This window comes from Hydra vulgaris, chromosome 10 (assembly GCF_038396675.1).
Source record: "Hydra vulgaris chromosome 10, alternate assembly HydraT2T_AEP".
In the NCBI taxonomy this organism is placed as follows: domain Eukaryota; kingdom Metazoa; phylum Cnidaria; class Hydrozoa; order Anthoathecata; family Hydridae; genus Hydra; species Hydra vulgaris.
This window is the reverse complement of record NC_088929.1, coordinates 42735376-42761804: the sequence shown is the minus strand read 5'-3', so window position 1 is coordinate 42761804 and position 26429 is coordinate 42735376. Positions and strand designations below refer to the sequence as shown.

General features: G+C 28.1%; 1 protein-coding gene across 1 annotated transcript in view; it reads left to right on the top strand.

The window, feature by feature from the left end:
- LOC124816499 (uncharacterized) overlaps positions 1 to 19125 on the top strand; it is a 29728-nt gene extending 10603 nt beyond the window's left edge. The window contains exons 2-3 of the mRNA XM_065808074.1: positions 17848 to 17905; positions 18170 to 19125. Coding sequence (XP_065664146.1) covers positions 17854 to 17905; positions 18170 to 18528 — 411 coding nt within the window. The 5' untranslated portion in view covers positions 17848 to 17853 and the 3' untranslated portion in view covers positions 18529 to 19125. The remainder of the gene's footprint in view (positions 1 to 17847; positions 17906 to 18169) is intronic.
- The last annotated feature ends 7304 nt before the right edge of the window (positions 19126 to 26429 follow it).

The window sequence follows — 26429 nt, the reverse complement described above, 5'->3', positions numbered from 1 at the left end:
TTTGAATATTATATATTAAATATAAGATTGTATATAAGATTGTTATCATATTCTTTTATTTGATCGATAATAGTTTTGATAAATAAACTAACAGCTAATTTTACTTTGCAACTATCTAGTTAAAATTAAACAGTTACAACAAAGTAAATAATAAAGTTAAAACGAGTGAAACACCCAAAGTTTATAGGAATTTTATTTGATGAGCACCAATCATGGAGAAGCTATATTCATCTCATTGAAACAAAATTATACTCTGTTATAAATGCGATTATAAATAAAGAGCATTTATTGATTATAAGTCGCGAATAATGCTTTATTTCAGTCTTATTTATTGTCATCTAATATTATTCCTACGCTAATTTTTATTATCAACGTACACAAAACTAAATTGATAAAGTTGCAAAGGTTACCAAATCAGGCATGTAAAGCAATTAATCACATAAAGGGTTTTTGAAAATTTTTTTGCTGTAATGAAATACAAGAATGTCATAGACATATCTAAACTTAATTCAAATACTAATATGTTGTCAGATCAGGTTATCCTGCTACTGGTAACATGTAACCCAGTACAATCTGCTTCATGTCCTGCTGCCTTGTAGGATACGCCTTTTTAGGCAAAGGCTAGGAGATGCCAACTCCGATTTAAAACACCCCCTGCCTTGGGGCTCTTGGTTGAGTAAAGGCTAGAGATGGTGTCTCGATAAAAATACTCTTCTTGGGCAGATGTTAAATGCACCCAGCTACTGTCTTGTAGAAGGCCTCCTAGGCAAAGACTTAAGGGGTAAACAGATTCTATCTGTTGACCAGCCTCGCACCCCTTCTTCATCTATTAGGCTGGCGCAGATGTATTTTTAATACATTGTTTCCAGTTTAGGATGTTGAATGCTGGATCTTCTTGACTCAATGCATGGGTTTGCTTGTGTCACTGTTTTTATGACTAGGCAACTCATTCTATTATCTCCTTATGAGGGTACAGCTCTAAAACTCAGTTTTATGGTTCTGAGGCCGGCTGGTAGTCAGGTTTCCCGAACTCTGTGGTAGCTCTCAGAGAGGCTGATTCCATCAACAGCTGAAAAATATCAAAGTATTAACAGTGCCATGTTGCGCATGGATGGTGTCCCTGTTTGTACTTTTGGTGTGCATTGCAGAGGCCACATTTGGAGCCCTTTGTTACGGCTTAGGGTTTATTAGTAGTAATGAGGCAATTGCTTGGGCTATTAAACAGTGTTCTGAGTACTATCTATGCTTTGAGTCAAGTTCTTCAATCTAATTTAAAAATGAATAAAGTACCAAAAACTATAAAACACAAAAAACCATCATCATCACCAAGTTCTCTAAATCTATCATTCACTAATATTCGTGGTCTTCGAAGTAACTTTTCTTCTGTTGAGTCTTATCTCTTGCAAAGTTCACCAGACCTACTTGCTCTTTGTGAGACTAATTTGAGTTCGGCTGTCTCATCTTGTGATCTTAGTGTTGATGGTTATCTTCCTCTGATTCGTAAAGACTCCAATAGTCACATGCTTGGCCTGGGCATTTACATTCGTAAGAATTCACCCATTTGTCGTGAAACTAGGTTTGAATCCACAGACTATTCTTTCATGTGCTTTCGTTTAGCACCACTTCACTCTATTGCCTTTCTCTTTGTTCTATATCGATCTCCTTCATCTCAAGACTGTACTCTTTTTGATGTTATTTCTGATCATATTGACCAAGCCCTCTCTCTTTATCCATCAGCTAATATAGTTGTTGTCGGTGACTTTAATGCTCACCACTCTGAATGGCTTGGCTCTAGTGTCAGTGACTCTGCAGGCATTAAAGCCCACAACTTTTGCCTTTCTCAATCCCTAACTCAAATAGTCAACTTTCCAACTCGCTTTCCTGACAACCCTAATCATTTACCTTCTCTACTCGACTTATGTCTTGTTTCTGATCCTAGTCAGTGCTCAGTTTCTCCACATTCACCCTTAGGTGCTTCTGATCACAGTTTGATCTCTTTAAAACTAATATCTCATTCTTCTTCATCACCTGAATACCCCTACTATCGAACCTCTTACAACTACAGTAAAGCTGACTGGGATTCTTTCCGTGATTTTCTTCGTGATGGCCCTTGGGTAGAAATCTTTCAACTTCCTGTCGACAAATGTGCTTCTTATATAACTTCGTGGATTCAGACTGGCATGGAATCTTTTATTCCCTCTCGACGATTCCAGGTCAAGCCTCACTCTCCTCCATGGTTTTCCTCACACTGTGCTGCTGCGATTGCCAATCGAAACCGTTACTTCCATATTTATCAGCAAAACAATTCTCCAGAAAACAGACGTCTGTTTATTACTGCTAGAAACAACTGTAAAAAGGTTTTGTCTAACGCCAAAACCCGCTATTCTCAGGTCATGAAATCTCGTATCTCATCTCAAAAATTAGGCTCTCACGACTTCTGGAGAATCTTTAATAATATCAATAATAAGGGCAAATCTATAATTCCACCTCTCTTGTATGGTTCAGACTTTGTCACCTCACCTAACGACAAAGCCGAACTGTTTGCTAAAAACTTTTCATCAATATCATCTCTTGATTCCACTAATTGCGTTCTATCTGATATTGCCAACAAACAGGTTGATTCATTGCTTGACATTCATATCACTTCAGCATCTGTATCTAAAGTGATTTCCTGTCTAGACTCTTCTACAGCTTGTGGCCCAGACAACATACCTGTTATTGTCTTGCAGAAGTGTTCTCCAGAGCTGTCGTCTATACTCTCAAAACTATTCAACAAGTGCTTATCAGAGTCTTGTTTTCCAGCCTGCTGGAAAGCCGCATCTGTTATCCCTATCTTCAAAAATTCTGGGGAGCGATCTGATTTGTCTAACTACCGTCCCATAAGTCTTCTTCCTATCATAAGCAAGGTTTTTGAATCTTTAATTAACAAACACTTAATTTCTCATCTTGAATCTAATAACTTACTTTCTGACCATCAATATGGATTTCGATCTTCTCGTTCTACAGCTGATTTGCTAACAGTAATAACTGACAGGTTTTATCGTGCATTAGATGAAGGTGGAGAGGTTAAGGCCATCGCTCTTGACATTTCAAAAGCGTTTGATAAAGTTTGGCATGCTGGTCTTCTCCATAAGCTTTCTTCTTATGGTGTATCCGGCAACATCTTTAAGATCATTGAATCCTTCCTTTCCAATCGTAGCATAAAAGTTGTCCTCGATGGACAACACTCTTCTTCTTATTCTGTAACTTCAGGGGTTCCTCAAGGTTCTATCCTTGGCCCTATACTCTTTTTAATTTACATTAACGATCTTCCAGATATTCTCACATCTAAGGTGGCATTGTTTGCTGATGATACTACCATTTATTCTTGTCGTGATAAGAAACCAACACCCTCTGATTGCCTGGAGGAGGCATTTGAGCTTGAAAAGGATCTCACTTCTGCTACAGCATGGGGCTCACAGTGGCTGGTGAACTTTAATTCAGATAAAACTCAATTTTTTTCAGCCAATCGTTATCGCAATAATTTAGATCTTCCTATATTTATGAACGGTGATGTACTCGATGAGTCACCTACTCTTCATCTTCTAGGATTAACTCTTACTTCCAATCTTTCTTGGAAACCATATATCAAATCGGTTGCAAAATTAGCATCTGCTAAGGTTGCATCTCTTTATCGAGCTCGCCACTTTCTTACTCTGGATTCTATTCTCTTCCTCTATAAATCTCAAATCCGGCCTTGTATGGAATACTGTTGCCATATCTTGGGCGGATCTTCTAATGATGCCCTTTCTCTTTTAGACAAGGTGCAAAAACGCATTGTAAACATAGTTGGACCTGCTCTTGCAGCCAACCTTCAACCATTATCACATCGTCGTAATGTTGCTTCTCTTTCTCTTTTCTACAAATACTATAATGGGCACTGCTCGAAAGAGCTAACGTCTCTTGTGCCATCTACTAAAATTCATTCTCGTGTTACTCGTCATTCAATTAAGTGTCATCCTTTTTCTGTGACTGTTCCTAAGTGCTCCAAAAACGCTTATTCGTCTAGTTTTTTTCCTCGAACATCAGCTCTTTGGAATTCGCTTCCTTCATCTTGCTTTCCTGATTCATATAATTTGCAATCTTTTAAATCGTCCGTCAATCGTTATCTTGCTCTACAATCTTCATCTTTTCTCTTACAGTAACTTCCTACTTTAATTAGTGGCTGCTTGCAGCCTTGTTGGAAGCGAAGATGTTTAAAAAAAAAAAAAAAAAAAAAAAAATATATATATATATATATACATAAGTGTAATATGAAAAACGTTTTTAAATATAAAACTTACACTTATATTCTTACACTGTGTAAGAATTAAGTGTAAGCACGAGTAGTTTTTCTTCGGAGCACGAGTAGTTTTTCTTCGGACACATTAAAACTTATACAACTCATGCCCACGTGATTATTTTTCCCTTCCTTTTCGCGTTCCCGTGAAAAAACGGTTGCGTGGAAACTCACCTTAACTTGCTGTTAAAAGTATTTTCTGATATTTTTGCAGAGGCTTTTTTTCTCAAAAATACAATCGCCAATCAAATACACAATCAAATACACCACAACTATCATTTGATCATAATAAAAATCATAGGTGTCAAACTTTTCACTTATGAGCCAAGACTGTTATAGAATCAAATGAAAAATAACAGTATAAAAGATTATTAACGACAAATGAAATTGCATTTTTTTAAATTCCTGACATAACTTACATATAACTTACATATAATTATATTTTTCTATAAAATAAGTAACTATAAATATTTGGCATATATCAAATATTTATAGTTAGAAAAAATATATATAATTTAAAAATTTCAAATAAAAACGCTTTAGCATATGCTACAGCGTGTTTATCTGAAATATGTTTGATTAAAGATTTTAACAACTATATTGTAACGGAGTTTTTAGTTTTTAATTTGAAAAATATATTTTTCACAAAGTATACTTTATTTTAAACTTGTTAAAGTTATATTGGCTATTAACTATCATTGTCAAAGTCATATTTTATTGTTATTGTTAAATATTTAATGTTATTGTTAAATATTTAATATTATTGTTAAATATTGAATATTATTGTTAAATATTTAATGTTATTGTTAAATATTTAATTTAAGTTTTAAATATTTAATGTTATTGTTAAATATTTAATGTTATTGTTAGATATTTAATGTTATTGTTAAATATTTAATGTTATTGTTAAAGAGACTCTATGATAATGTTGACTACAATCATCAGTAACTTCTTTGGGCCTCCTATCTGTTTTTACATACTCTATTATATAATGTAAAGGGTTCCTTGTAATATATTTCCTTTACTTATTATATGAACAGTAAAAAATATATTAAAAATAAAAGTTTTAAAAGATCAGTTATCAACCAATAAAATTATTTTTCCCCAAATTTTTGAGAGGTTTAGCATAAGAAGTTTTTTATTTTTTATTATTTTTTTTCTTCCCTTTTAGTAATCATGTGAATGCTATTTATACATAAAACAGTTAACAATTTCACAACAAATTCATAAAAAATAAGACCAAGTTAATATTGCTGTTTAGCTGCAACCAAAATCTATCTACTTTGCGAAACTCCTAATTTTTTCGTTTTTGTTTTATGCTGTATGTAATATTTGCAATAAAACAAATCGTATGAATATATAAGAAAGATGGAACAAGAAGAAGACATAAACTATCTTTCACCAAGTCTCGTTTCATTGTTTAGTTGTCAATTTATATTCACTAATAAAAAGTTATAAAATACATAATAAAAATTTTAATAATACGTAATGAAATACAACATAATATATTAAAGCTTAATTACAATATTAAAATCAAATTTTTTTTTAAATCGTTATTTTTGTTTGTTTTTAACAAAAGAAAAACAAACAAAAAATAATAAAGAAAACATTAGTAATATTAGCAATAACTACTTTATCTAAAATGCATTTATTTTAAAAGTCTTTTTGCATCGAAAGGCTTTTTGATTTGTTCCTGAAACGTTCCAAGGAGATCTTTTGTGCGGTATGAATGAAATTAAGAAAATTGTTTTCATAAAAATGGTCCGCGATATTGTATTTAATTTATCGAAATCGTGTATTGGGGTGTCCTGCCGGACCTTTTCCTAACCAAAACAGTTTTTGTTTTTTTTTAATAAATAAAGTATGTTGCAAACAGGGCTGTCTTAACACTAGCAAGGGCCCCTCGAGCATAGTTTTGGACAGGGCCTCAACACTGGCGCCCGCAGATTTTATTAAAAAAAAATCTCCAATGATAATGTCAACATCAATGCTTTCCAAGAAGTTATTTTCTATGCATAATTAGAGAAAGTGTATTTAAGTGCTTTTGTCCCATTGTGCTACGAAGCTCATTTTTTGTTATCTTAAGTTTAGAATGTGAGTGCTCCCAATAAGTAACCATCAAACACAGAAAAATTTGGAGGGCAACTTCAACATTTGGAAAAACAGATTTCAAATTGTTTTTAACAATTTTTTATTTTCTCGCAGTTTTTATAAGCAGTCAAGTAATGCATTAGATGAACACGCTTATTTAAAAGATTATCAAAATCGAGGTCTCGACCATATATTTTTGCCAGATTTTGACATTTTCCTTTAGCGTATCGGAATTAATAGTTTTAGATTTGCAAAGGAAGAGAAATAAATTTCAAAAAAATATATAAATAATATTTTGCATGGTTTTACAATTTAGACAATATTGAGTCTACTATTGGAAAAAATGTGGTTATTTTCAACTTTTCATTTTCATTAAAATATGCTTCTTCTGCTAAAACATCGTGTCTAGTAAGATGCGCGCTCCATTTTTATTCCCTTTTTTTTTGATAAACTGTATTGTAAATCAGAACATCTGCACTTAGCCTTCAACTCGAATTCATTTAAATACTTTTATTTATTTTTCTAAGATATTTATTAAGTGATTCTAAAAGATTGATATCAATGAGTATATTAACATCAATTGACTGCAGATTCTTACTTGTTTTGTTTACTTTTTAGGAAGGTCCTTCCTTGAAAGAAGATTCTTTCTTAGAATAAGGTTTTTCCTTAGAAGAAGGTTCTTCCTTAGAAGAAGGTTCTTCCTTAGAAGAAGGTTCTTCCTTAGAAGAAGGTTCTTCCTTAGAAGAAGGTTCTTCCTTAGAAGAAGGTTCTTCCTTAGAAGAAGGTTCTTCCTTAGAAGAAGGTTCTTCCTTAGAAGAAGGTTCTTCCTTAGAAGAAGGTTCTTCCTTAGAAGAAGGTTCTTCCTTAGAAGAAGGTTCTTCCTTAGAAGAAGGTTCTTCCTTAGAAGAAGGTTCTTCCTTAGAAGAAGGTTCTTCCTTAGAAGAAGGTTCTTCCTTTGAAGAAGGTTCTTCCTTAGAAGAAGGTTTTTTCTTAGAGTTACTAGAAAAATTGACTCAAGTTGCTTCACTTTTTTGACAAATGCTAACACACTCTTAGTGTATTTTAAAATTTGTTGCATTGACATTCTAACACGATGAAGGACACGCAAGTATCAAATAATTTATGGTAGAGTTGTTAATTTTTCTTAGCGCTGGGTCTGAATTTTGAGTTGAAAATGGCGGTTTCTCTACAGTAACGTCCTCCGTTATATAATAAGTAACTGATCCAATTAACTCCTCTGTGATTATCTTTTCTCTTCTATCTTTAACTGCTCCTAAGGTGGAATGCAAGCGAACTTGAAATTTGAAGTAATACTTCAAGTCTAAAATTTGACTTGAGCAAATGCCAAGAGCGAACTTGAACTCAAGCTAAACTTGAAAACCGGCCATTTTCAAGTTAGACTTGGAGAGCCAACTTGAGAAAGTAAAAATCTTTTCCGAATGCTCATATACTCAAATATAAATTTCTTAACTTGGTTTCGATTGAGAAGAAGAATGTTAGTAATAAAAGGGTATTTTGTTAAAATCTCTTTTTTCATAAATGGTATTATTTGGTTCCAGTGAGAAATACATTGATTTTTAATAGAGAGCTTGCCATATTTGATAGTGCTGAAAAAGGAAGTGTGCAAGTTTAAATTTTCAGTATTTCGAGTGTAATATTTGTGTGTGTCACTTGTTTTAATAAAAAAATTATTGAACGGATGTGGTAGCTTATTTTGAAGAAAATCAATCACAAAGAGACAATTATAAAGCTTCATAAGATCTTGAAATTTTAGAATTTTTAATTCAGAAAACCTATTTTCGATATTAGAACGCAAGGGGGAGAAAATGTCATAATTCTTAAGGAAGAATATTTAGATGGGAAAAGTCTATTGCCATTAATTCTAATTTTCACATTATTACTATCAATCTTTTTTTTAAGGAGGGTAGAAAATAATAAATTCAGTTTTATTGATATTTAGAAAAAGACGGGTACTATTGAACCAATGACACAAATGATGGAGATCTGAATTAACTTTTTTACAAAGCTGCGCGAGTGATTTATTTATGCATAGAAGATTAGTGTCGTAGGCAAAATGATGAACAATCGAATTATTTTTAGAGTGAGGCAGATCGTTAATATATATTAAAAAAAGTAAAGGTCCTAGAACAGAACCCTGTGGTACACCATACTTAATAACTTTACATGTCGATTGAAATCCATTAATCGCGACAAACTGATTGCGATTGTTAATATAGGATGAAAACCAATCATTAGCGATACCCCGTATAGTGATACAATTTTTCAGTTAAAATCTTATGGTCAACTGTATCAAATGCTTTTTGGAAATCAATAAAGACGACACAAGCAAAAGAACCACTATCAATTGCACCACGAATCATTTCAGTAATGCTAATAAGTGCATGGGAAGTAGTGTTATAAACGAAATCCAAGCTGACGGCCGAAGAGACTCTTAGAATTATCAAGAAAGTGGTAGCTACGAGAATACATTAACTTTTCAAGAATTTTGCTGATATTTGATAATAATGATATTGGTCTATAGTTATTGCAGTCAAGTTTCGAGTCCTTCTTATGGATTGGTTGAACAGATTCAGTTTTTAAAATATTAGAGAATATAACAGTAGTGAATGAGAGATTAAATAGTTTAGCAAGTACTGAGGAAATATCATTAGCAAGATATTTTAGAATAAAGGTTGGAATGCTGTTTGGACCAGAAGCCTTGCCATCATTTAGAGAAAGAATAACTGATATTATTTCATTTTTTTCAGTAAGTGTAATGAAAAGAGAGTCAGGGTTTGATGTTTTTAAATATTTATGGAAGTCAGTATGAGATGAATGAATATTTTTTTGCAGTTCTTCAGGGATTGAAATAAAAAAGGAGTTGAAAATTTCCAAAATTTTAACTGGATCATTGATAATGGTGTTGTTTGAAGATATATAAGATGTATATGAGATATCATTCGAACGTATATTCAAAAGAGTTCTAATACCCTTCCACGTTGCTCTCAAACTATTGCTATTGATTGTAAAGTAGAAAAGTGGTTTTTTTTGCTTCTTCGAATAAGTGTTACAAGTAAATTTCTATAGGTTTTGTAAGTTTTTTCAAGAACTAGTTTGTCATGAAGATTTTTTGTTTTAAGGAACTTTTTAAATATATTGTTTCTTTTTTTTTATCGAGGTTAAAATTGCTGAAGTAATCCATGGTTTAAGGCTTCGAGTTAAGCCACGGTTACTTAGTTTTTTAATGGTGCGTGTTTGTCTAGAAGAGAGTTAAAGGTAGTGAAGAAATTTTCATATGATTTATTTGTATTACTATTGGAAACTTTGATTGCTTTATTCGAGTTGATTTTCAAGTAATCGTTCCTGAATTCTTCACTATTTAGTTTTTTGAAGTTTCGAAGAAAAATATTGCTTTTTCGAGAATTAATAATTCTTTTTTTAAAAGATGAATAAATTAGAAACTGTGGCAAATGATTCGATATTCTAATAGTTAGATTGCCGGAAAAAATATCTTTAGAAGTTGAATTAGAAAATATATTATCAATTAAAGTACTTGAGTGATTGGTAACTCTTGTTGGTAAAGATATAAAAGGAAGAAAGTTATTTGAAGCAATGGTGTTCAAATACTCCGAGATTGAATTATCTGATCTTGCTTTTATAAGATCGATATTAAAATCACCCATTATAAAGATAGTTTTATTTTTTTCAACAGCAAGTTTTTCAAATAGAATAGCTAGATATGAAACAATAAATTCATTAATATCCATGTTAGGATGGCGATAAACACAGCCTACTATGATGTTATACTTTTTAGGGAAAATGATTTCAACAAAAACAGACTCTAAGAATTTGGGTTTATACATAAGTAAATCATTTCTAGATTAATAAACTAGTTTATTAGAAATGTAAAGTAGAGCACCTCTAAATGAAGTTTTTGTTGGAGTATGTTCATAAACATATCCACTAAGATTAATTGGAGTTGTTGGGAGTAAATCAGATTTCAGCTTAGTTTCTGTAATTCCGATTATACTAAATTCATAATTTATTAGAGATAAAAGTGAGGTTAATTAGTCAAAATGTTTAACTAATGAAGCGATATTTAAATGAAATAGAGAAAAGCAATTAATATTGATGTTTGAAGAGTTAAATTTTTCAATATCAATGTATTTACAGTTGATTGGATTCTCAACTATGTTCGTATCATCATCGTCGTTGTTATTTTGCTGAAAAGTAAAGTAATTATTAAGTTGATTAAAAGTATCAGATTCTCGGGAGCAAGGAAAGAGGGAAAGGTCATTTGGCAGATCATTGAAATGTAATATATTGTCAATTGAAGTTTGAAGACGAAGTTCATTATCCGATATAGAACTAAAAGGAAAAATACTGTTGCAACATGTAATACAGAGCCAATAATTCATGGAAGAGTTTTTAATTAAACTAAAATCATTATTATTTAAAAAACTACATTTCTTGTGGATTGAACTAAGGCAGTGATTGCATTGAAGTGAATGATGATTAGCACGAATAATTTTATCACAAGTTTTGCAGAGTTTAGACATAATAAGTAGAAATTTTTTTAGAAATAAAGATATTGATATTAGTAAGATTATTACAACAGAAACAATATAACAATAGTAGTAACTATACGATAATATAACAATGATGAAGTTTATGATAAAAATATTAACAATATAATAATAATAACGGATAACAATAACAATAATAATAATAACAACGATCACAAAAATAGCAATAATAATAAAAATAGTGACAGTAATAACTAAAGTAGTAGTTGTAATGTATGATAAAAATATAAATATAAATAATGATAAAAATAAAATATAAATATGACTAACGCTTAATAGTAAAATATACAATTATATAGCTAATAATTGAGTAATCAATAATATAATATAATAGATATGTAAAAAAGAAAATAAATTGAATGAGCTAAAAAAAAAAAAATAGTTATTACAATTTCAAATATAACCGTAAATTTTTAAACTTCTTTAATTATTATTCATCTAACTTAACTCGCTGATGGATGGCAAATAATTAAAAGTTCTTTTTCTAAATTCGAATTTCGTTGTTGTTTTTTCTTTTTTTTTTTTTTATCTGTAAGCAGGTATGATCCACCGCATTCAATATAAACACTTTATTTAACTGGTTACTTATTATTTACTATACCAAATTATATATATATATATATATATATATATATATATATATATATATATATATATATATATATATATATATATATATATATATACAGTATCGGACAAAACATGGTGGACAAACTCAAGTTTAGAACAAAAGTTTATCAAAAACTAAAAAAAAACTAGTAAAACAATTGTACATATTAACTTTTAAATAGTTTATCATGTTCTTAATAAAACTTAAAACGTTTGAATCATACTAAGAATCACAAAAAAAATTTATAACACATTTTTCTCGACAAACTACATTTTTCCTTGGACAAAACAAGGTGGACAAATCAAAACGATGCTTTTTTTTATAAGATTTCATTGTCTTTATTCAATTTACTGTATTCTTTTGTTTTCACTTTTATCATAACATTACTCTAAAATAATAAAATAGTTTTTGGAGCGTCTGACCAATTATTTTTTCAATTGAACTAAAAATAGATTTAACTCGTGATATTGAGTGTAAATTGGCGTAAAAATTGGCGTAAAAATTGGCGTAAAAATTGGCGTAAAAATTGGCGTAAAAATAGATTTAACTTGTGATATTTGGCATAAATTGCAACTTAAAATGGCTTACGACAAATTAAGAAGTGCTTTACGTGAAAATATTATTAAAGATTTTAAAAGCGGAGAACGCCAAGCTGAAATTTGTAGAAAATATAACATATAGCTAAGTCGACTGTAAGCAAAACTGTCAAATCATTTGGATCTCTTGACTGCTATAAAACGAACAATTGGGGGACGTCCAAGAAAAATATCACAAAGACTAGATCGAATAATAGTAAAAGAGCTTAAAAAAGATCCATTTTTGTCATCCACAAAATTAACCGAAAAACTTGAACTACAAATCTCTAATCGCACTGTGCGACAAAGCAAAATTGTTTTCTCGAATGCCTGCCAAGAAACCACTTACTCCTTTTAAAAATAGAAAGCTAAGACTTGCGTTTGAGAAAGCACACCAAAATTGGACTGTAGACTAGTGGAAAAACGTACTTTTTAGTGATGAATCAAAATATAACCTTTAATAAGCAAATTTATAAGCGACTGCAAGAAGTGAGTCTGGAGACCAAAGAACACCAGATTCTATACTAAATATACCAAGAAGAGTGTAAAGCATGGAACGTCTGCTATGGTTTTGGGATGTTTCTCAGCACTAGGAACTGGTCCTATTCACAAAATTAATGGAATTATGGACCAATTTGTTTACAAAGATATAATGGAAGATAATTACGTTACAACATGCTGAATGGGAGATGCCCCTAAAATGGATTTTTCAACAGGACAATGAACCCAAACATATGTCGAAAATTGTAAAATAATGGTTCAAGGTCAAGGGAATATTAACCTAATGGAGTGGCCTACATAAACCCCTGACTTGAATCCCATAAAAAATTTCTGGGAAATAATTGACAATAAGATTGAGTGTGCAAATGTGACCAGTGAGGAATTTGAACAAATCGAGAAGGCCTTGCGAGAGATTGATATGAGAATTGTTGACTCATTAATTGAGTCTATGCCTCAAAGAATGAAAGCAATAATTAAAATTAAAGGAGGTCCTACTAAATATCAAGTTAATTTTTGAAGTTTTTCAAAAAATAAGTTAATTTTTGAAATTTTTTGAATTTTCAGTCAATTTTTTGATGTCCACCTTGTTTTGTCCTAAGAGAAACTTTTTTAATGATTTTGAGTTTGATTCAAAAGTTTTAAATTTTGTTAACAACATAATAAACTACATAAAAAATAATATGTTCAATTGTTTTACTAGTTTTCTTTAGTTTTTGATCAACTTTTGTTCTAAATTTGAGTTTGTCCACCATGTTTTGTCCGATACTGTATATATATATATATATATATATATATATATAAGGTACGCGTAAATCAGACCTTAATGGAACCGTTTTCTTTGTCCAAATTTTGTGCCACGCTTTTTTCAGTATTTTTAATTCTGCAAGGAAATATTTTTTGAAAAACTTCGTTTATAATGAATTTGTTGTTCCTTATTGTTTGGGCATCAGGTATGTATTGAAAGAATGAGACTTTTTTCTAATATATATTCAGACATTAGCAAAAACTTTTTTGCATGCTACCTACCAAATTTCATGAAAAAAAAAACACCTCCAGACACTCTACTAACTCATCCAAAATAGGTACCCATTTATGACTTGAGTTCCGCTATACACACGAATAGTTGAGGGAGGGCGTATCATAATGAACATTTAAACATTAATAATGTTTAAATGTGTATTATATTACAAAATAATATTGAATAGTATATATAAAGTATATAAAATATAAAAAATGTATAAAAAAATTCAAAATTTCAATAAAAAAAAAAAATTTCATTTAATAAACCTAGATTTTGAATATATTATAGGGTGTTATAGACGCCCTTCTACCGCCTTGCATACATCTTCTATGTATCCTTATTCTTCTTTTTGAGACATTTCTTTTTTTACCTAGTTTTTTTAATTTTGATAAGAATTGACAAAGTAATGACATTTTAAGTTAAGAAAAACTTTAAATTTGGTCACGGTTTCTTCAACAAATCCATATATCAAAAATTTGGTACTTAAAACATTATAACTTTTAATAGAATTGTTCAAGTTTGATAAATTTTCACCTTAAAACTACTGTTTTCAAGATCTTTCTAAAGATATATAACAATCTAGTGTTTTTTTATTTATTTTTTAAGTAATTAATTTAAACATTTCATGTCACATACCTAATATATATATATATATATATATATATATATATATATATACACATATATATATATATATATATATATATATATATATATATATATATATATATATATATATTTATATACATATGTGTGTATACAGATAGATAGATAGTCAGTAGTTAGATAGATAAATAAATTAGTAGAAACGCATATCTAAAGTTTTATTTGACAGGCTGTTTCTTCTTCTGTAAGTTCATCAGGTTTAACCTACCCACCCAAATTAAATATTGAAACAACACAAGATAGTTTCAAAATATCAGGAAATATTCCATTTATGAATGAGTCATTAAATAGTTTAGAAAGAATATTTGAAAATTCATTGTTAAAATTTATATTATAGAATGTATAGAAAATGAAAGAAAATTTATATAGAATATTTGTGGGAATGCTGTTATGACCTAATAATTTTCTTAGATTTAGTTTAGATTTAAGAGATGAAATTTCAGGAATATTTGTCGGAAATAATAGACTATGACAATTTGGATATTTAAGATGCTTTTAAAATACTTGACGTATAACAAATGAATATTGGATTTGAGTTTATGAGCAACATGTAAAAAAAAAAAAGTGTTGTGAAATACAGTTATATAAGTTTTATTTTCTTGTAAACAGTGGGGAGACGATTTATTCAAGTTTTGGGGTTTATTAGATTGTTATTGCCTTTCTGAAAACCACAATGAAAAATTGTTAACAAACATAGCAGAAACTGTCTGCTGAATTCGTACAATGTCTTGGCATGGCAAACCAATTTTGGATAGAAAATCAATTAAATAGTTAAATAAAATTTGAAACACATAAACAACAGCATTAAAATATTCATTTAAACTTGTATTCATTTAAACACCCAACCGCATAATTAGTTGATGACATACAGCATATGATCACAATCATGGTCTATGGTTTTATTGTACATTTGTACTGAAAATTAGCTATCAACTTTCTATCACTTTTTTAAAATGAGTCATTAAAAGATTTCATTACAGAAACAAAATAAAGACCAACGCAACCTTATGATTAAGCATTAACCATGTAAACTCTTTTGAGGTTTTCTCATAAACCTGTCGTGATACTCACAAATCAATCACATCAAAGTTTATCTTTTTTAAGATGCTTTAAAAAATTCATTATTTACTTGCATATTTTTTCTTGTAAATTAGTGATACTTATCTTTTTAGCCTATTAGTCTATACGTATTATGTACGTAGGCCAATAAAACCGAAATCTGACGAGTTTTTTTTGTTTTGTTTTTTGTTTTGTTGGCATGATGCATCAGAGGATTAGCACTTTGTGAATCAGACAAAAATTCGATCATGTCAAAAAGTAAATTTTATACTAAAGAGTTTAGTTTAACTTTAAAAGTTAAACTAAACAGTGTTGTAAAAGTTAAACTATACTAAACAGTGACCCCAAGTTTATTTCGTCGTTTAAAAATGTTTTCAATGTACAAAAATATAAAATTATATATAAATGAATGGAGCACGAAGGAGACATAATTTAGCTATATCACGGAGCCCCATTAGAAACACTTTTAAATATCCGTATTAAATGAGAAATCTAAAACAAGAGAGGATTAGAGCTTGTTTTTTCTTTCAACTTAGTTAAAAGTTAATACACAATAACATTAACATCGATTTTTCTTCTTTTTTCTTGATTTCTCCTTCCCTATAAAGAATTCGGTTTTCTTCTCCCAGTAAAGTTTGACTTCTCATTAGACGTCAATTTATCATGTTGGCATTTGAGCGCACATTTTTGTTTCTGGTCAGTATAGTACTTGTTAAAGCTTCTTTTACAAAGCCTTTTTTTTCAAATTTTTAAAAACTTAATCTAAACTCTAGAACAAAAATAGACAACACTGTAAATCAATTTTAAAGGCTTGAAGCATTTTGTTCAATATGTTAAACCTTTCCATCATCACAGCCGTCTCCAGCTGATCCATTTTCTTAAGATGTCTTCTAGCTTCTACTATACCTAGAAAACATTGTTTTAGTCGATTTGCAGTGGACCTATATATGCATTTTTTAACGGTTCATGTCGCCAGTTGCAATAAATGGTCAGTCAATAACTTTCTTGCTTTTTAATTGTGGTAAGCCATCGGCTAGCCCTTTTTGGTGGCTGCCACTAACGGTCTAAGTAACTGATTACCAAAATTACAGCGGATCGCTCAAAATGCCTATATATATAGCTGATGCGTTTCATATAAAAATATATTTAAACACTATTGAAAACTAGGAACTTAAAAACTACTATATATATATATTCCGATAATTATACATTGTAATTAGAATAGCCTGTTTGCAGAGCATAACACGCGATTGCGCGAACATCTAGTCTGTATGAAACGTTTTAAAGGCTTAATATATTTTTGATTGAGCTTTTACTGATGAAACTAGAAAACTAAATCATCTGGATTTACTTTTGGTTGTTCGATCAAAGATAACTGAATCCACATTTCCAAGTCTATGTTTTTCTCGGGATGCTTCTCTCTGCAACTGTTACAAATTATATAGGAGAAAGATCTTCTTTAAATTTAAAAAAGGTGAAGAATTGCTACAAGTCAAAAGTTGGACAGAAATGCCTGCATTGTAAACGAATCCAATATACATTGTAAGCGAATCAGTTTATATTTATGATCACGTTTTTGTAAAGTTTTAATTAGAGAACAATAAAAAAAAATTATAGTTATTTGTTTTTTTAGAAATCAACAAAGCTGGAGTAGCTGTTACTGTTTTTCGCTTGGCGACAAGGAAGACCAATAAAAGGGCTTGAATACATCAAGCCACTATTTTATCAGAATGATCATATCTTCGGGCATTTTCCCGGATGCCTAGAAGGGTATTTAACTAATAAATTTTGATGCATGCTCTGGCTATTATTGCTCTGGCAGTTTTAGCTAGAGCATGCATCAAACGTTGGATTTTTTTATTCTATTTTTTTGGGAAGAGTTCTAACTACTGCGCCACTGGTGATTGGGTTGCAAGAATTTTAAAAATACTTATTAAAACTAAACAATATTAGAAGTTTTTTTTTTTTTTTTTTTGAAATTTCAGAATTTATTTTAAACCAATTGGAAAAGTAGAAATTAAATTTGTATTGAAATCAAGAAAATTTAGAAAATCTTTTTATTATAATTATACAATGCAGCGTGTTCTTTTCGCACGGTCTGCTAAGTTTCTTTTATTATTTAATTTCAATGAAAATGCAACTCACCGTTCTAAAGAAACTTTTCAAAAAAAATCTCAGTGTAATGATTTATTTATAAACAAACAAGAAATCTGCTGATAAGGTTTTTTCTAATCTCGGGAAAAAAAAGTGAGAATAAACGATTTATATTAATATGTTTTCAATTATTTTGTATATATATAAAAATGATTTATATATTAACTTCAATACAGTTAGCAATACTGCTTTTTAGTTTATGTTACTTAATGTACAAACGGATAATTGACTTTTGTTACTTTCATAAGTTTTGCTCTATTTTTTAGAAAAGAATGAAGAAGTTGTTGATGCTTGCTGCATTATTTCTAATTATGATATCGAACGGTAAATAAGTGTACATATATATACATATATATATATATATATATATATATATATATATATATATATATATATATATATATATATATATATATATATATATATATATATATATATATATATATAATATATATATATATATATATATATATATATATATGTATATATATATATATATATATATATATATATATATATATATATATATATAAATTATTAAATTCGTTATATGCACTTATGGTGAAGTACAATTATATTTTGATACAGTTACGTGTGTTCCGCTGACGCAAAAAAATACCAGTGAATCAGAATTAAAAGAACAAACCGTTACGAGTAAACAAAATATGCCTACTAATATACTTGATAAGTCAGAATCTACAGATGTTAATTCAAACATAGAAGATATCTTTGAAGAAGAAAGTTTGCCAGAAGATGATGGTTTACCAATTTACACAAGAGATGACGAGGAAGAAGACTACGACGAAGAAAATCTAGACACGAGTAATAGTAAAAATACAAAGACTGATGATGAAAGTATTTATGATATAAAAGAGTTTAATAATAAATCTAAAGACGACGAATCCAAAATTTACGAAGAAGAATATGATGAAGAAAACGAAGAATAAATAATTCTTTTATAAAGTATTTAAGTATAACAATTATGATAAGGTGACGTTTTTTTTTAAATTTCAAAAGCAGATAGTTTGCATAGTTAGGGAATGTCCTAAAGTACGTACGCTCGGAGGGGAAGAAGGGGTCTGCAAATGGCTTGTATGAGTAAAGGAGGCATGGTGGCTATTATTTTAAGAATACTCTTTTTCTTATTTTAAACACTGACATAATTTAAAAAAATTGTTTTTAGGTGGTATTTATTAAAGAAGAGTTTTCATTCTTTTGTTTAACATATGATTTTATTAGTATTGCCTTTAAAGTTCTTAATGTAGCAGATCCCCACAAACATCAAAAAAGTTTCCCAATCTTTTTTGTATAGTCAATTTTAATGAAGAACTTAGCAGAGATTATTAATATGAAAACTGTTCTTGTAATTTAATTAAGTTTTTTAAAAAATTGTGTTTTAGTGCACCATAGTTTGTTAGACTTTGCAAGCTACCTCCAAGGTAACTTGCAAAGTAAAAAAAGTCTGGTTTATGCAAGAAATTTAAGACTAAAGATACCTTGTTTGCTATTTTACCACTGCTAAATATACCAAAGGTTTTTATTTATTTTTTTGTATTTTTTTAACCAACTACTTTTTTAACCAACACTTTTAACTTTAACATTTAAATAAATATCACCTAAATAGTGTGTTTTTAGGTGATATTTACTAAAAGACTTTAATTTTTCAAATAGATAATTTTGAAAAAATTGACTGAAAAAAAATAAAAAAAGGTCCTTTATTTTTTTGGGGCCCCTTAATCCAGCATTGCCCCCGCCCCCCAAATATAATTTTAATGTTTTTTTTTTTTAATTTTGCAATTTTATTTTATGCTTTTTGTTTTTTAATTTTATTTCTGCAATTGCAAATAAATTAAATTTTCAACACTTTTAAAAATTCAACATTTAATTTCAGAAAAGAACAAATAATTAGTTAACCATTTTAGCAAAAAAAAAAAAAAAAGCTAACAATATAACTCTTTTGTGAACTCCGTTCACACTTTAATACAAATAGATTAAATTTAGTATAATCTAATATAGGGTAGCGGAGCATATTGGGACAGTGGGGGATAACGGGGCAGTTATGCCTGAAGCTTTATATCTCAGCTAAAAATTATTTTTTTTCTAAAACTTTTTTTGATAAAACATTTTAAGTTTATTGCGCTTCATTTTGATAAAAAAAAGATTTATTTTAGAAATACCAAAGTGCATTAAAAGTACCAAAATACATTAGTAAGTTTGCGAAAAACGAAAACTGTGCTTTCTCAAGCGAATTAACGACAAAAGATTTATCTTAAACTATTGCTAATTTGCTTTATTTATAAAAAGTTTATATTTTTCAGACTGTATTTTTTTATCCTCTTTTAGAATCTGGTTTAAAAAAATATCTGGAATGGAACTTTTTGAATAGTTTTAATTTTAGTAAAATGACTTTTATGGGGCATATCGGGACAAGAAGTTATTTACATAATTAATTATATTACTACCATTTTGTTTACAGTTTGATGATTTTATTTTAATCTAAAATATTATTTTCATTATATAAAAAATCAATATTAGTAATAAATTTAAAGAAATTGTTATTTTATTAACTTAACTTCAATTATTAATAGTGTTTAAAGTAAACAACGATAATAAGAAATTATATAAGAAAGATTAACCATCCAAAATGGGATAATATGCAGTTTTAGCTGTGAATAAAAAGGAACTTAGAATTCGAAAAGCTGCTGATACATATGGCATATTTAAATTTGCTCTAGATTGGGATATTGCTAATAAGCCATCAAATTTGTTACTAAATAGTTTCGGGATATTTTTTGTGTGATTTATGTGATCCATAATATTTTTTGTTTAATCTTGAGTTTATTAATAGTTCCAATTTAACAATATATATAGTACTTTTGCCCTACATAAATTTTAAATTACATAAATTTTAAATTACATAAATTTTAAATTACATAAATTTTAGAAAAATTTCTTAAGTTTTTTTGTTTAAGAATATTTTATAATTAAACACAAAAATTTTTTTTTTATTTTAGTTGTTATTTCTTTTTTTGTAGTGTATAGGTGTATGGGCGTGTAATTTGTATGGGTGTGTTACTTTTTTGAGATTTTATTTTAGATGTCTAATCATGTTTAAATGATAAAATGCCTTCATTTTTTATCACTTTTACAGCTTTACAATTATCCGCTTAATTATAATTTAACCGCTTCGCCCCACCCACTTAAAAAATTATAATTTAACCGCTTTGCCCCACCCACTTAAAAAATTATAATTTAACCGCTTCGCTCCACCCACTTAAAAAATGTAGAAACTTTGCTAGTCTAGAGTTTCGTTACCTTATTTTAAAAATTTTATTTTTTGTTTTTCGTTTTCTTATATCAATTAATCATATATATTCTGAAAATAAATTTTCACGGCTACTTACAAATAGTATTGAAATACTATTTTTTTTTTATTATATTTTATTTTGCTGTTTATATAAATTACAATTCTCTTTCACAAAAAATAAAATATAATTACTAATGTATAAATAATAAACAGACAGGGGCTCAAAGAAGATATGGATGGCAAGATACCAACCTAATCTTTTCATAGAGCCCCAACAGATCATAACAGTAATAGTAATATATGGTTAATAAATCAAGTAGAAATTTTAGGAGAAAAAAACAAAAAGAAATAGTAAAAAGAAGATATAATATTTAAGAATAAAAATAGAGAAAAAAGAAGGTGTATCAATTAAAAGTACAAACACCCTCAATTATTCCAAAAAGAAGATATAATATTGAAAAAGTAAAAAATCTTTATTTAATATATATATATATATATATCTATATATATATATATATATATATATATATATATATATATATATATATATATATATATATATATAATATATATATATATATATATATATATAATTATATATATATATATATATATATATTGATACAAATAGTTAAGAAGAAGATATAATATTAATAGATACTAATAGTCACAAAAGGTCATAAAAAGAAGATATTTAAATACAAATTTCCAATTAAATATATGATATCATATTCAACATATAATATATAAAGATTACATTTAATATTTAAAAATACAAACAGTTAAATAATCAGATATAATGCTTAAAAAACAATTTTTTGTAAACAAAAATAAAAATTAATCCATAAGGTTTAAAACGTAGGTTTTTGATTGACACTGAAATGAATTTAAAGATTTTGCCATATTTAAATTGCCTTTCAAAAAGAGTTCCATAGCTTGGGACCTCTATAAGTTATACTATATTCTGTGTATTTGTTACTTTTTTAGGTAATTTATATGTGTTACTTTGATTTATTCTTAAGAAATACTTCTCATTTAGATTTTTGTTAAATTTTCTTATCAAGATTACAGGAGTTAGATCATTGGTATATTTATACATAAAGATTAGGTGTTGGTAAATATTTATCTGATATATGTTCATCATTTTCATATCCATCATTAAAGGTTTAGTGAGGTCCCCCCTTTTTTTTTGTATATAATTCTACAAGCATGTTTTTGTAAGGAAAGAAATTTTTTAAGTTTTGTTGGTTAACAACTTACCCACGTAATATTTGCATAAGTAACGTAACAATGGATTAAGCTGAAGTATATGAGCTTTAGACTATGTGGATTTATGTATGGGCGAGTTCGATACATAATACTAATGGTTCTACTAACTTTTGACTGTATATATTTTATATGTGGGAGCCATAATAAATGATCGTCCACAATAACTTTTAAAAACTTATATATAGTATCTTGTTTTTTAATTTGTTTATAATTTATAATAAGTTTTGGAAGTTTTAGAGGAAGGTTTTCTTCTTGTATTTTTTTATGAAACAAGGTATATTGTGTTTTTTCAAAGTTAAGAGAAAGTTTATTTGACCTGAACCAATCATTTACTTTTTCTAATTCAATGTTCATGTCAGCATAAAGTTGATTAATATTGCAGTTAGATAGAAATAGATTTGTATCGTCTGCAAACATGATAGCATTTAGTTTTACTGATGCATTATAAAAATCATTAACATAAATAAAAAATCCTAGGATCGATCCTTGAGACACTCCACACAGAATATTCAGTATTCCGAATGTCTTGTTTTGAACATATTGTTTTCTATTAGATAGATAACTTTTTATCCAATGATATAGTTTATTACATACCCCGTACCATTTTAGTTTTTCTAATAGAATAAAGTGATCAACGGTGTCGAATGCCTTGGATGAATCTATGAATGCTCCGAGAGTAAACTTATCATTTTCAAAACCATCAGTTGTTTGGTTGACTAATTCAATAATGGTATGTTCTGGTAAATTTTTTTTTTTTGAAATCCGAATTGTTTTGGATTAAAAAGATTTTTTTTTGTAAAATAATCAAATATTCTATTAATAAACTACTCGTTCGAAGATTTTTGAGCCGACTATCAAACTATAGACCCGATATGGGTCTATAGTTTGATACGTCGGCGCGATAATTATTTTTATAAATTGGGTATACTCTTGCAAGCTTAAGTATATCAGGAAATACTCCTTGATCTAAGGATAGGTTGAACAAAGGTTTTGTAATGCTTTTTTTGTTAGATATAAGGATATTACTGGGAATTTCATCAAATCCTGGAGATTTATTTTTTTTTAAAGAAAAATAAGCTGCGTCAAATTCAAGAAAAGTTAAGTCACTATCATACATTGTTTCATCTGTTGATTTTTTTAGATATGTCTTAAATGACGTAGAAGTTGGTATAATTTTGTTTGCGAGACTAATCCCAACATTTGTAAAGTATTTATTAAACTCGTTAGATATTTTATAAGGACAAAATATATCTGATTTATTAATATTAATTTTTGAGGTAATACTGAACTTTTTGTTTGAAACTTGGAATTGCTATTTGTTTACTATAATACATTTTTTTTGTTTTTTTAAGAAGATGTTCATAAAAGCTCTTAAAATTTTTCTATATTTTCTAATCTTAAGTAAATAACTTAAAAAAATAGTTTATTTATATACCAATAATCTTAGTAATAATAAAATAATATTAATAACAATAATAACAATAATAATAATAACAATAATAACAATAATAATAATAATAACAATAATAATAATAATAATAATAAAGTAATTATAATAATTTAAATAAATCGGTATTACTTTCCATACAGCAATCGTTTTTACATACAAAGTTACAATTACAAACAGTAATAAACTGACAAAACGTAACAACTAACGATGGCATAAAAACGACTGTTGCTAAAAAAAATATAAATATATTAATATAATCATAGCTGTTATAATATAATAATCAGAATATATTGCAAATATTATGACCTAATAAATAAATACAATATAATCAGAAAAACACTGAAAAAATCAAAACAAAACAAAAGTTACAACAAACATTACAAAAAATTACCTTCGGCAAAAAAAAAAAAAAAATTAAGATTAAAAAAAAGTAATAATACACGGTAGAATAAAACATATATAATAAATGGCTAAAAAGAAAATAAAAACAAATAATATATAACTGTATAAAAAATTTATATATCACTAAAAATAAATAATAACTAAAAAAAATAATAATAAATGACTAACAGTAAAACTATATGTGCTAAAAAACTGAAGAGAAATCAATAAATATTAAAATAAATAATCCTAATAAATATATGAAAGAAAACTAAAGAAATATATGAAAAAATAACAAAAATCTTGATTTTCCGATCGAGGTTTGATTAAATAATTTTTTTTTCTTTTTTTGCCATTCTTTATATATTTCGTTCATTAACGTTTTTTTTTAACTTCTATTTTCATTACTTATTTACTTACTTTTTTAGATATTTCTTTTTCTTTTTTTCTTTGAAATCATTTATTTGTACTTCTTTTTTGTTGATTTTATTTTTCGTTTAATTTATTAATGTTTTCTTTTTCCTTTTACTCTTTTCGTTTCAAAAAGTTATTTTCAACCGTTTGTAAAAAGCGTCCACCATTTGCGATGTCATTGCAAACAGCCAATGAATTGAATTTTTTTATCAATGAACTTTAGGAAACTCATAAAAAACAGTGTTAACAATGATTAGTTTATCCCCAACTAGCATTTTTTTTCTTAAGTGTCCCTATATGCCCCGCTCTACCCTATTCAAGCAAAACTAAATAGAAACATTTTAGATAAATTAGAAACATTTAAAAAAAGTTAAAAGTAAGTTAACAAAAACATTAAAACGATCTGTTAAAGCCAAAAAAAACTCCAAAAAACCAAAAAAACAACCCTTTATACAAAGACTTTTACAAATGATTTATATATACTTTCTCAAAACTTTTTAAATGTTACTGCCGTTTTTTCCCGTGTACAATTATATATTATGTTAATATTTGCGGTAACGGTGCTCAAAACAGTGAGTTGTATAATAGGCAAAGCAAACGTTATAATGAAAACTAAATAACTTGTTATATATTTTTTATTATATAACTTAAAGTTTCACACAATAACTGACAAAAAATAATTATAATATACAAAAAATGCTATGATAATGACTCTAAAGTTTTTTATTGGAAAATTATTTTTATGGTTGCACATTGACTCAAAGTACAGCCATAAAAATAAATTTCCAATAAAAAACTTTAGAGTCATTAAAGCGAACACTTCATAGCATTTTTTGTACATATTTTTTTGTTCACTTGAAGTAAACTCGTTTCGTTTATAAAGCAAATTTAACGGCGATGTAATAGCTTTTTTTGTTTAAATGGTTCTGCTTGGTCAAGAATATTCCATGATAGAATTGATATTTTTGATCTTTGTAAGGCAGTTATAACTAACCTTTAAGTAGTTCCGATTAAAAAAGTTATAAAATTTGTGAACTTTTGGGAAGCCTTTATCAATTATACCCAAAAATATTTTTGCTACATTTGTTCTAACGTAGAATGAATGAGGGTCAAAACAAATAATAAATAGTATTTAAGATCTTCTAATATATTTTAGGATATTTGGAATGAAGTCTTTTTACCTTTTAAATCTGCCAAACATCATTAAACTTATACCCTCAAAAATTGATTTATCGTAGCCCTGCTATGCACCAATTTAAGATTTTTAAATTGTTCTTTTTCCAATATGGACTCCAAATTGCTTCTTCATATTCCAAATGGGGACGTACTAACAATTTTAATAAAAAGTTCATCCAAATTCTCAAAAGAACTTTTTATCATGACTAATTTTCTATATGCTTTATATTATTCAGCCAAAAGCTGAATTAATGTAATAACTCCACTCTTGATTATTGGAAACGAAAATACCAAGTACTTTTTCTATTGTTGTTTCAGTTAAAAAATTGGTTTAATTTACATTTATATCTTGGATTCTTTATGCCAATATACATGGTTCATTGAACTGAATTAGAGATCATTTTATTAGCATGTTTATGTTTCATGTAATATCAACATGATAATGGTTGATTGAAATACTTTTGGCATCACCTGCATATAATTTAATTTTGTTAATTATCTTTCTGTATATTTCTTTAATGAAGATTACAAATAGAAGAGGTTCAAGTATTGAACTTAGTGGGACTTTACTAGTAACCAACTTTCAGCATGAAATATATTCTCCTATCATAACCCTCTGAATTAGTTCTGACAGAAACTTTACACCAATTCAACCAAAATGACGCGAATCCAGTCCAAAAATTTTTTACAAAATTTTAAATTGAGAGACTAAATCATAGGCTTTTGCAAAATCCAAGAATAAAACGTAAATCAAAAAATGCTTTCCATACGCCTAGTGATCAAAACTAATGTTTTCAAAAGGTTTGTTATAAAAATTTTATAATTAACAAAACCATCTTGCTTCTTAGAAG